The following is a 14,025-nucleotide window of genomic DNA, read 5'->3' on the forward strand; positions in this document are numbered from 1 at the left end:
TGACATAAGCCCACGTGTTTACAAAAAAAATGTACTCACATTTAAAGAATGTATTTCGCGTACACCTTTCATGTGAAAAACGTACAAAATGAACAGAATGTATTGAATGTAAAACATTTATTTCGTGCAAGACCGACCCAAAGTCTCAATGATGTCCGATCGGTCCTCGCGACGAAGGCCCAATGCTTCGGTGTAAAATGTAAGGACATTAATTGAAAAAATTGTATTAAATGTACAGAATGTATTTCGTGCAGACCTTTCATGTAACAAATATAAAACTACATATAAATATAAAAAATGTATTTCGAGCAAGACAGGTCCAAACCCCCAATGATGTCCGATCGGCTGTCGCGACGAAGGTCCGACGGAATGAATGTATTTAGTGCATGAATTAATGTAAAAAATGTAAAACGTGCAGATCGGTCCTTCGTACGAAGGCCCGATAGTTCGCTGTATTTCGTATTACTTTTGTGATATTCTTTTTCATTAGTTTTTATTTAGTTTTTATTTAGTCATTATAAAGTGTATTAAATGTAAAGAATGTATATTCCGTGCAGACATTTCGTGTAATAAATGTACAAAATGTATGAAATGAAAAGAATGTATTTCGAGCATGAATAAATGTAGGAAATGTAAAACATGCAGAATTCTTGACTACTGGCCATGGATGAGTTTTGTTGTTGATATATGTCTTGCGTTTAATACACAGGAACATCTTGGTTCCAGAACACTTCATTTAATGGCCTTAAAAGAAGATCCAAAATATGTTCAACTATGTATTGACCTTGGAGCAAATATAAACATCATGGATGACGTAAGGTTTACTTGCTACTACTATATAGATAACTTTGTTGCGCTGATAATAATGTAAGAACTTACGCCTAAAATAAAAGTAGTCATATAACGCTTCTGTTCCTCACAATATAATAAAATATTACGCCATTTCTCCATTTATATCTAGCTTGTATATCTTGACAGTGGGCACAATTTATCAAACTCGATATCAGCGGGAAATTTATCGTTCGAGACAAGAAAGCGATGTTGACCCCTAAGTAACCCATTTAATTTACTTAGCTATGGTCGGTAAGAAGATTATTACGTTTTCGTTGCTGTTCTATCAACAGAACGATCAAACACCTCTTTTCTATGCGTAGAAAAGAAAAATAAAGAAACTGTGAAACTACTACTCGAGAACGATGCAAACTTTGTATCAAAAGACGAGGTTAGTCTGACTAATATTGACGTTTCACATTCATTGTCGATTTCACTGTCAGGTATTGAAATGTTTATCACGAGAACATTTACGTTACTGTATAAAAATAAAAACTAATGAAAAAGAACAGCACAAAAGTAAGGAGTTCACTGCAGAAATTATAGTATGATTGATGCACGTAGACACTTGCAACATAGAATTGTCATGTCTTGGAAATTGCAATTGATTTGTAACACCTTCAGCATTCACTTTTAATCCAGCAAAATAACTTTAAGATGAAATACTGAACGTTTTTTCTTTATTTCAGATATGTGAGGAAGAAAGGTTTACAAGAACGAGCAGACCTCTATATGTTGCAGCAGCAAAGTATGAAAATGTTGAGTTTGTGGATTTCTTAAACCAGTTTGGAGACGGCATTGATGGTAGAAATCAGGTAATTGAGTTTCAGGTTTCTCTTAACCGATTTTACAAAAAATTCTTAATGGCAGTTGTTCATATTTCCATACAGTAATACGCTTTCAAGTAATTACGGTGATGCTTTGGGTATAATTTTCAACACAACATTTACAATGGTTCGTTAACAGTTACGATTTTGGACATTGGTACATGGCATATTATTAGGGTTTCGACACCATGGGTGCGAAACCCTCTTGTAATCGTTCTGTTTTTAGGGTTTCGAGACCACGGGTCCGAAACCCTCTAGTAATCGTTCCGTTTTTTATTATTATTATTATTATTATTATTAGGGTTTCGAGACTTTCGTCTCGAAACCCTCTTGTAATCGTTATGTTTTTTATTATTATTATTATTATTGTTCCGCCACCTTTACATGCTTGCCATTCGAACACCGTTATACCAAATGACTTCCAATTTGGCACATAGGTAAAACTCAAAGACCATATTTTTTATTTCGTTACCATGGCAACAGGTCACATGACCTGCCGTCAATCTTAAATTTAAACTTTTAAATGCCTCTCATTTGCATAAATATTCACGTATCAAAATTCCGCGAGGTCATTTTGTAGACCATATAGCCATGCTCCTTTATGCCAAAAATCAAGGTCACAGGTCTTGCCGATTTCGAGAAGAAGATTTTTAAAGTATTATTTTTCACATTTTTCAGTGACCTTTGACCTCGCCTATAGATTTACAAATGCCCATTACAGGCTACCCAATCGAGCTAGGAGTCTGGTTCTTTTTCGACATAGACGATCATTGGCTGTTAATGTTCACCAAAATATTTTGGGTCAGGTCACGTGACCTTGACCTCATTAATTAAGCACATATCTAATTCTAGGCTAACCAATAGGGCTAGAGATCCGAATTTTGGTACACATGGACTACTATGGGATAGAAATCTATTGCAAATATGTCACGTGACCAGACCTCATTAATTATGCGCATATCTAATTCTAGGCTAACCAATAGGGCTAGAGATCCGAATTTTGGTACACAGGGACTACTATGGGATAGAAATCTATTGCAAATATGTCACGTGACCAGACCTCATTAATTATGCGCATATCTAATTCTAGGCTAACCAATAGGTCTAGAGATCCGAATTTTGGTACACAGGGACTACTATGGGATAGAAATCTATTGCAAATATGTCACGTGACAAGACCTCATTAATTATGCGCATATCTAATTCTAGGTTAACCAATAGGGCTAGAGATCCGAATTTTGGTACACAGGGACTACAATGGGATAGAAACCTATTGCAAATATGTCACGGGACCAGACCTCATTAATATTATGCACATATTTAATTTTAGGCTAACCAATAGGGCTAGAGATCCGAATTTTGGTACACAGGGACTACTATGGGATAGAAATCTATTGCAAATATATCACATGACCAGACCTCATTAATTATGCTTATATCTAAATGTAGGCTAACCAATAGGGTTTGACATCCAAATTTTGGTACACAGGGACTACTATGGGATATAAATCTATTGTCAAAATGTCACATGACCAGACCTCATTAATTATGCACATATATAATTCTAGGCTAACCAATAGGGCTAGAGATCCGAATTTTGGCACACAGGGAGTACTATTGGATAGAAATCAATTGTCAATATGTCACATGACAAGACCTCATTAATTATGCACATATCTAATTTTAGGCTAAGGTGATAGAGCTAGAGGTCTGATTTTTGGTATAAAGGGATAACTATGATATTGAATTCTTTTAACAAAATGTGATATCACCTTGACTACTTTTGACCTTGATTTCATAAATACTACCATAGCCTCCAATCTTTTTGCTTATGTATATCTCTATTGCCCCTGTTGACCGAGATGTCTCGAAACCCGGTGATTGCTGCTTTGCAGCTATATTTATTATTATTATTATTATTATTTTTCTTCCGCCTCTTAAATGCGCTTGCCATTCGAACACTGTTGCACCTAGAGTCGCCAAATTTGGCATATAGATAAAACACCTCGCAAGTAATTTTTTGATCTCATTACCATAACAATGGGTCACGTGACATTTCGGCCATTTTGAAAATAAACTTTAAAATTGAGCTTATTTGCATAAAAAGTGATAAATCAAAATTCTGCTCAAGTCACTTTTTAGACCATATAGCCCTGCTCCCTCATGCCAAATATCAAGGTCATAGGACTAGCCAGTTTTGAGAAGAAGATTTTTAAAGTTTTCAATGACCTTTGACCTCCCCTATACCTATGCAGCTAAGCTATGGCAATGGCTTATTCTGGCATATGTTAAAGTCCAAGACAGCCAGCGTCTATTGGACCATGGCCAGCAGGGGTTGAGGCCGAGGGGCAGGGGACCAAATTGGACTCCGCAATTTTGGGGATTCCACGTGACCTTTGACCTTGGCCTTTCCTGCAACTTATTTATTATGTGCATATCTAATTCTGAGCCAGCTAATAGAGCTAGAGGTCTGATTTTTGGTATATAGGGATAACTTAGCAATACAAATTTTTTGACAAAATGTCATGTGACCTCGATGACCTTTGACCTTAAATATGAGTATATGTCCATAACTCAGTAACAACAAGTGCTACACCCTTCATATTTGGTATGATGGGAGACCTTATGACACCTCATCCTGTACCTCATTAATTATGCGCATATCTAATTCTGAGCCAGCCAGTAGAGCTAGAGGTCTGATTTTTGGTATATAGGGATAACTTAGCAATACAATTTTTTTGACAAATTGTCATGTGACCTCGATGACCTTTGACCTCAAATATAGATATATGGCCATACCTAAGTAACCACAAGAGCTACACCCTTCATATTTGGTATGATGGGAGACCTTATGACATCACATCCTGTACCTTATTAATTATGCGCATATCTAATTCTGAGCCAGCCAATAGAGCTAGAGGTCTGATTTTTGGTATATAGGGATAACTTAGCAATACAATTTTTTTGACAAAATGTCATGTGACCTCGATGACCTTTGACCTCAAATATACATATATGGCCATAACTAAGTAACCACAAGTGCTACACCCTTCATATTTGGTATGATGAGAGACCTTATGACATCACATCCTTTACCTTATTAATTATGCACATATCTTATTCTGAGCCAGCCAATAGAGCTAGAGGTCTGATATTTGGTACGCTGGCATAAGTATTTGATAGAAGTTTTATGCAAAACTACCAGGTTGAAAGGATGACTTTTAGTACCATTTTAACAAATGTGCCAATTATTCATTAGGTAGGTGCAGATCTAATTTTTCTTTTGCTCTAATGCTGCCACTTGTGTCGAAACCCGGTCATCGCTGCTTGCAGCTATATTTTATTATTCTTCTTCTTCTTCTTCTGTCGCACGTTTGGAACTCTGGAGCAAAAACCGCTGGACCTAGAGTCTTCAAATTTGGCATATAGGTAGAAGTCTGCGAAAGTAAATTTTTGATCACATGACCATAATCAGGGGTCACGTGACCTTTTTGCTATTTTGAAAATAAACTTTAAAATTGACTTCATTTGCATAAAAAATGATAAATCAAAATTCTGCTCAAGTCACTTTTTAGACCTTGTAGCCTTGCTCCTTCATGCCAAATATCAAAGTCATAGGTCTGGCCAGTTTTGAGAAGAAGATTTTTAAAGTATTATTTTTCTGAATTTTCTATGACCTTTGACCTCCCCTATACCTATGCAGCTAAGCTATGGCAATGGCTTATTCTGGCCTATGTTAAAGTCCAACACAGCCAGCGTCTATTGGACAATGGCCAGTAGGGGACCAAATTACACTCCACAATTTTGGGGATTCCACTTGACCTTTGACCTTGGCAACTTCCTTAAACTCATTTATTATGCGTATATCTAATTCTGAGCCAGCCAATAGAGCAAGAGGTCTGATTTTTGGTATGTAGGGATAACTTAGCAATACAAATTTTTTGACAAAATGTCATGTGACCTCGATGACCTTTGACCTTAAATATGAGTATATGTCCATAACTCAGTAACCACAAGTGCTACACCCTTCATATTTGGTATGATGGGAGACCTTATGACAACACATCCTGTACCTCATTAATTATGTGCATATCTAATTCTGAGCCAGAAAATAGAGCTACAGGTCTGATTTTTGGAATATAGGGATAACTTAGCAATACAATTTTTTTGACAAAATGTCATATGACCTCGATGACCTTTGACCTTTAATATAAATATATGGCCATAACTAAGTAACCAGAAAGGTTACACCTTTCATATTTGGTATGATGGGAGACCATATGACATCACATCCTGTACCTCATTAATTATGCACATGTGTAATTCTGAGCCAGCCAATAGAGCTACAGGTCTGATTTTTGGTATATAGGGATAGCTTAGCAATACAATTTTTTTGACAAAATGTCATGTGACCTCGATCACCTTTGACCTTGAATATACCTATATGTCCACAACTTGTTAACCACAAGTGCTACAGACTTCTTATGTGGTATGACGGGAGACCTTATGACACTGCATCCTGTACTTCATTAATTATGCGCACAATATCATTTTTCTTTTGCTCTTATGCTGTCACTTGTGTCGAAACCCGGTCATCGCTGCTTGCAGCTATATTTAAACTTAAGTTTCTTAAACGTAATATTAAGTACAGTTTAAACTTTTCTCAGGGTGGTCTTGCTGTTCTTCATGAATCTGCGGCGAATGATTTTCATAAAGCGGTGGAAATTCTCATAGATGCAGGATCGAACAAAAACATCAAAGATAAGGTTGGTTCTACTTACCGTCTTTTCACTCTGGAGATGAAAATTCACTTACAATTTGCCTCTTACAACTTTTGTAAAGTTGATTTAGCTTGTATGTTTTGAATATATTGCAATAGATAAAATAATAAAGTAGTTACGTATTTACCCTTGCCAATAATAAATGATTGATTTGTTAAAAAACAATATAGAAGCCTTGTCTGAGTCTTGAAAACTCTCATTTTCAGATTTTTTCCATTCATAGACGTTGTATTGACTGATTAAGATTTTGTTGCCATATTGAGCTTCTATCTTCACATTCATAAAATAGAGAAATAAGTAAGGTCGTATAAATTATCCAACTAAAAGCGTTAACATTGGGCAAAATACTTGATATACAACAATATATACACATATACTGATCCTGTACATGTGTCAATTACGTTAAGTATACACGTACGTTTTCTAATAAAATGCAAAACTACATTTAACACTTGGTGCACGTGCAAAGATCTGCATTACGTATACTCATTGGTCTGCATAGATATACGCTTCTTATATCAACGTATTGGAATGTTCCATATACTATATTTTGGGTATGCATATATATTGTGTTCCATATACGTCAATATTCGTCAATATTCGGTTCTAGGACAGTTACCACCCAAACAAATACCCTCTTGACAGTCACCACCGGACAATTACCCCTTGCTAATTACCACCAAGACATTTACCCCCAAAAACATTTATCACCCGGATATTTACTCCTAATACTATTTACAACGACAATATTGCTTTGTCGAAAATAATGTCAAATGGGAAATAATGAAAAAAGGAGGTTCCCGAACAATCGCAAAGACTGCCTTTGCATCTTTTCTAGTACTGTCTCCTGCTGGATGCCACATGATCTACCCTTTACTATGCCTGGCAAGTGATACTACATATTCTGCTTTTTGTTTTTAACCTTTCAAATTTTTACCCTATGCCTATCAGGGAAGCGAACACGGACGATACTAAAGACCCTCTCTCTAATCATTACGCCACAAGTTGTCTGCGGCTGTCAGTTTAAATGTTAATCTTGAACGTGACACTGTATGTCTAACCATGCAGTATATTATAAATGAATACTATAAATGAATAATAAAAATAATAATAATAATATAACATTTAAATAGATAAAAATACCAGCAAAGCAAAACAAGAAACGTAAACTGCAAAAACAAATAGGGTAAAAATGTACATGGTTAAAAATGATGTTATTTCTTCAGAGTAAAAACAGTCAAAGTAAAAAAATGATTAAAATTCTACGGCATTGATGGTAAATCACGCATAAACGGTTACTGAAAAATGGTGACCCTTCCAATACATTAGGAATAGTGCTTTAAAAAAGGTGTCTTTAAATCTCGCTTATGATGACATTAAAGTCGCACTCCCACTTGGTAACTTTTTTAAAACATATTTTTTAAATGCCAACAGTCGATATTTGACGTGGTGACTGGGCGCGGATCGCGAGATATCGATAAAAACATGTCCTCAAAAAAGTAAAAGTTTGAATTCCAGTGCCTCACCAAAATCAGCTTCGGAACATCGAACGCCCGGCACAGGGGCCTTTGTCAACTAAGCTATGGAGTACGAGTCTTCGCTAACGCTGGTGTACGCCACAGTACCACTCGCGTCGGTGATCGGTCATGCCTCGTGGGGGAAAGCCGAGTCTTACTGACTCGGGAAAAAAAAACGGAAAACAAAGTTTGCTGATTCCACCAGAATTCGCATAGGTGACTAGCACAGATACGTGCGGTTATACATAGCGGCCGCAGCGTGGTATGTGTGCATACCACGCGACGGCCGCTATGTATCGAACCACGTGTAAATGTGTGGCAGACAACAAATTGTAATCATCGGAGGCGGCTAATATATTACACGCAAAAACTGATGTCTATGTGGTATTTGTTAAAATATGATAGAACTGATTGAGAATAATGAAAACGACAAAAACTAAGGAGAGGCTTTAAAAAAAACGTACCTGAAGTGAAGGCATAATGCTGTATATAAAGTCTTCGTAGCGGGAGGTAAAATTGTGTCGTTCGAACTTATTATGGACTTACTAGAATATCGTCAATCCGCACGACAAAAACCTTCGGAGGATTTCGGGTCTTAATCAGAAACGATCGTAAACCTTCGGGATGTGAAAAATACGCTCGGGAAATGACATGTTTTATCGATTTCGCGCAATCCCCGTGAATTCGCCACGTCAAATATCGACCGTTGGCATTTATAAATTGTGTTTTGAAAATGGTACCAAGTGGGATTGCCTCTTTACATAACAACTATAAGATGTCAAAGGACTCAAGTGATGTCTCTATACGAATCATTTTATTGCGTTACCCTTGACCTAACCGTTACCTTAACACAGACAACTCGTAATATTTGTCTCTTTTAATTTTTATTTTTTTAGTCAAAACCGGGTTGCATCGGAAGTTACACATCTTCAGCTTCATGTTGTACGGGTAGAATGTGTGTTAGATGTTTCATAAAATATTTACTAATTCCCTCTCACCAACATATAAAATACACTCCATAGCACTGTTTGAATCGTAGACAGTGTCGATACTATATCAAAACAAAGTTGAAGCTGTTTAAAAATGAAGATAATCAATCAGGCATCCTTTCAAATTAATTTTAAGAGAGGGGGCAATTGTCCGGGTGGTAAATGTCTTGTGTGGTAAGTGTCTAAGTGGTAAGTGTCTGGTGGTAAATAGCCGGGGGTAAATGGTAGGTGGCAAATGACCGGGGACTAAATGTCCGGGGGGTAACCGTCCTATTACCTAATATACTAAACGTATATCAGGCATTTTATCTAGTGTAATATATTTACACGTATCGGTTCCGGATTATATTTGAAGGAGTCAAAGACTTTAGTATTTTTTTCGCTTTTGGTAACGTTTTCATTTCCTTCTCCCTTAGGAATGCATCACTGAAAGCTAAAAATTGTTAATCTTGTTTTCCTATGTTTAATGAAAAGTTATATATTTATACGAATATGAAATGAACAAGGAATTGCTTTTAAAATTTAATTATCAATAGAAAAAAAATATTCCATAGTTTTCGAACAGGAGGTTATTACTGGTAACAAATATCGCTGACAAAAGTCTCAAGCCTAATATTGCAATTAGCAAAACTTCATTAGAGACCATTACTGATAATCAATGGCCTTGTCTTCCTTGATGCAAAACAATTCTAGGTTACATTTTATAAACATATTTAAAATTTACCAAAGTCAGTAATTAAGATTTTTGCTACACTTTAATAAACAAAGTGTAGGCAATGAAATGTAATATTCTACTTGGTCGAAAATTATTCAAGAAAAATACAGAAAAAAAATTAAAACATGATAAAATTCTTTATGTGCTCACAATTTCAATTATGCAAGTCTTTTCTTTGACATTCACATGTGAGTTAGGATGGCAATACAGCTCTTCATCATGCTGTCTATAAATCCAACAAAGAAGTTATCGATGTGTTGACTAAGAAGTGTGTCGATGTTAACATAGTAAATACGGTAGGATCATGTTTCTATTCTTTCGTCTTTTTTAATCACTAGACACATCATACATGTCTTAAACAATCAGTTTTTATGTCTATTGAAAAAATGTTTTTCTAAGTTCAAGCAATTTTTTAGTTCTTATATCCGGTATTTTGGTACCTCTCTCGACCTACAGCTTCAGTGAAATTGATTTGATTTTCGCAAGCATCGGTCACAGTTGTTCGGTAACATAGTCACATCTTCAGGACTATCTTGTTGTTGGTCTGTTTTTGACTGATTTAGTTTTCTTTTTAAACCATAACACTGCTGGTGCTTTTCAAATACTTGTTTTTCACCGAAAGTTATTTTATTATCTTTAGTGGATGGCAATCAATGTTTCGTTTAAGAGAAAGGAGATGCTAATTTACTTGTCTTCTTTTTAGCTTGGTGAAACACCCCTGTTCTCTGCACTTAAGAACCGAGACATCGAATGTATGAGACTATTGCTGAGAGAAAATGGCAAAGTGTGTAAAGACGTGGTAAGATACCAATATTTGTAAAATGAACGTGTCATTAAGTGCGAGTGCTGCGTAATTAAGATTGACATTCACTGGGCAAAATGCTAGAGATAGAACAATACCTACACATATACTGATTCTGTACATGTGACGAATACGTTCAGAATACACGTACGTATACTGATAAACTGCATAAGTACAATGTACACCTTGTGTAAAAACATCTGCATTACGTATATTCTTGATCTGCATAGATATATTCTACGCATATCAACGTATTAAAATGTTCCATATACAAAGATAAATATTACGTATACATTAACATTATGTTCCATAAAATTCAATATACATAAATATACTGTACGCATGTAAAGCATTTTGTCCGGTGATTTTTCCCTTTTGGTTTGAATTTTCTGGAGAATGCATTCACTTGCAACTGTTGGCCTTCTTTGTTGAATCCGCTGTTAGATATTACGCAAGATGTACTTAAAGCTCCATAAGCTGTATCTTATTGCTATTTTTCAGAACTTTTGTTTTGTGGTTTCCCTACACTTTCTGCATTGAATCCCTAAACTGTCACTTAATGCCAAGTATTTAAGCATATCAACACAACCAATATGAGTATAATCTCCATTGGTATTATTGAAAATTGTATTCAAGTCCGGACTAGAATTCATTTGTAAACAATAAACAATGATCTCTACACACATACAAGCAGTGTTGACAAAAAGAATACTTGAAATTTCAACATGACAAACGGATTAGGGTCAGACACGGTAGTTGATGTATAGAAGCAGAATACTGAAAAACTTGTCACAAGTTACGGCTTATGTCCATTTAATGAAAGGCAAATATTAACTTCAATAATAGTGAAACATACTATAGGCTCAGTCGAAACTTAGAATTCAGACTTAAGTTGATGATGTTTCACTGTATATAGCATACAATGATCCTGTAATTTGCTAAGAGAGCAAATGATAAGAATTGGGCGTCCTGCATTCCACTTTAATTGACAAACAGATATAAATCCCGAATAACCCAGATTATGTTTTTCAGGGTGACACTTCTAATGTTTCCCAACTGCTGTGGGTTGTGGCCAATCATGATAAACAAATGACTGAAGACCTTCTTGAGGCTGGCGTGAATATAAATGAGTTAAAAAGGGTAAGATGTTCCCTATCTCCACTGCGAAGTGATGTTTCGTTGGATATAGTTGTGGAGTGGTCGCGAGGGCCCATAAGATGGGGCCTCGTATACTGCGCAATGATAATGTATGTGCGACTCACGGTACCATACCCAGCTAGTCCCTGTAAAGGGTGGGTGGGTGGGGGTGCTGCACCTGCTCCGCCGTGTGATGTGACACCTGGATCACTGGGTTTCCCCCTTTTATACGTATCTCATGAATATTAATATTTACTCAACCAATCACAGCACAGTGGAGATAGTTCCCTATCTCCACTGCGCAGTGATGTTTCGTTGGATATAGTTGTGGAGTGGTCGCGAGGGCCCAATCGCTTCCACCCTACGTTTTAGCTTATTCCATTGCCTTCCTCTCCAAATCTCATCAAAACAAACCCATCAACAAACATAACTAAACATACTAAGGCAAGCCCAGGAATCAGTTTCTCATGAATCATTTTATTTGACTGGTTAATCATTTCAAACTTCTATCTGGGAAATTCCTTCCTCTCTATATACATTTGATATCTCACACAGTTTGATCAGCTCTGATCGTCATAAAGAAAGGATGAATTACAAGGGTGGAAAAGCCTGAGACACACCCGTCAATTCATTACTTGTGGTGAACACCCTCTGTATTTCGTCAAAAGAGGCAACGCTCAAAGTACTTGCTGTCGATGAGGGCAGCATTACCTTTGAAAGTTGTGTATAGTATGATGCTGTTTGTGGCCTTTTCCATCCGACATGTTGCATGATTTCATCATGTGGGGTACCTGAGAGCGCCAATGCAATAGCACAAGAACTACGAAATCCATGTATGGTTTCACCCTGAAATATATCCAACTTTTGCAAGTAAAGTTGCAGTCTTGCATTCGCTGCATTTGTCGTAATTGGTGCATTAACAATTTCCCTTTCTTTATTGGTAGATCGAAAAAGAAAACCTGGTGAAAGGGTCACCCCCATAGACCTACTCATGTCAACATATTGATGGATGGCTCTGACTGGGCATAAATGAACATCAGTGTTGGGTAACAGTGCCACCAGCCGGGCAGTCCCGTCTCTCAAAGTCTTCCCCCAAACATGATTAAGAAGTAGGCCCCCATTTGACAATGTTACTATTTCTTCTGATTTTACAGATATCGCCAAGTCATTCGCACGATCTCCCGTAAACATGAGAGCAAGAATAAACGCTTTATCTCTCAGCATAATAAAAGCATGAAATGGGCTTGAACGCAGACAAGTCTGAATCTCCCTGTCGATGTAGGAAACGACCTTCCGAACTTTCCCTACAAGTATTGGGGTTGCCTGTTTAGGTACAAGATTTAGCTTCAGTTGCTCTTCAGTAACAAACTTCAAGTAATCTTTAACCATCCTACTGGCGGCGGGATTTCCTAAACCCAGTCGAGGGTCCCACTCCCCCCCTCTACCCACATCCTCAAATATCGTTCTTATCTGTCCTATATATGAATCTATTGTTTTGAATGCTAATCGACTAGGACAGTCACATGATGTTACCCTAGTATCGCAATCCTCTTTATGGAGTATTGTCCGTCCATCCTTATCTTTCCATATGAGAAAACGTAAAATATCTTTAGGAGAGGCCGCAACAATGTGTTTGGGTGGCGTCATGCCCTTCAGGAAATCTTCCATTTCCCTCCGGAGGCGTGTTTTCCTTGTATTGTATGGTTTTGCTTGAACTGCCGTGGTCACCTGCAACAGCCGCTCATCAATATTATCTATATCAACGGCAGGAATCACTTGTCCCGGTGTACTTTCATGTCTGGGATTACATGCATACCCACACTGTTGACAAAAGTTGTACCCGACGTCATTTGGGTATTCACATTCTGGGCAATGAACTGCTGGTAACCAGAGTCGCGGCGCTCCTACAGAAGGGGCCTGGAAAAAATAAACCAAATTCTACCAATCCCTATATACATAACACAAAAGAAATATCTCAACACAGTAGATATACCCACACAATTAGGGACACAAATAATCATCGATCCTTGTCGTTGATCATCGATCAGCGTCATTTGCTATCTGCAGAGGGCGCTCTTCTCCAATGCACAGATAGGTATAATCCTAACGGAAATCTAAACGAAACGCGTACATATCATAAAAGGCCGACCTTGGCACCCATCCCCCCTCTCGTGTTGGGACTTCAAACGCCACTTCCCCTGCTTTAGCCAACCTTACCCAGCCAATAGCCCTTTTTTCAATTAGCGGCCACCAATATTTCCTAGGGCATGTCTTTGGGACAACAATTGTGACTAGCGCTCTGTCTTCCTCTAAGAACTTCAAGACCGGACCAACCAGGGAAAAGGGAGGGAAAACGTAACAATTATGACCCTTCGTCGTTTGAACAAACATATCAACTCCACTGGATTCTGGAGTTTCCCATGGTG

The 14,025-nt window shown here is 37.2% G+C and overlaps 1 protein-coding gene across 1 annotated transcript; it reads left to right on the top strand.

Annotated features, from left to right (window-relative positions):
- The first annotated feature begins 805 nt into the window (after positions 1–805).
- LOC139145458 (uncharacterized) lies at positions 806–12,582 on the top strand. Its single transcript, XM_070716659.1, has 5 exons — positions 806–814; positions 1,521–1,646; positions 10,364–10,459; positions 11,495–11,602; positions 12,544–12,582. Exons 1-5 carry the CDS (start codon positions 806–808, stop codon positions 12,580–12,582), a joined length of 378 nt encoding a protein of 125 aa, XP_070572760.1.
- Positions 12,583–14,025: the final 1,443 nt, after the last annotated feature.

Source organism: Ptychodera flava, chromosome 1, assembly GCF_041260155.1.
Source record: "Ptychodera flava strain L36383 chromosome 1, AS_Pfla_20210202, whole genome shotgun sequence".
In the NCBI taxonomy this organism is placed as follows: Eukaryota; Metazoa; Hemichordata; class Enteropneusta; family Ptychoderidae; genus Ptychodera; species Ptychodera flava.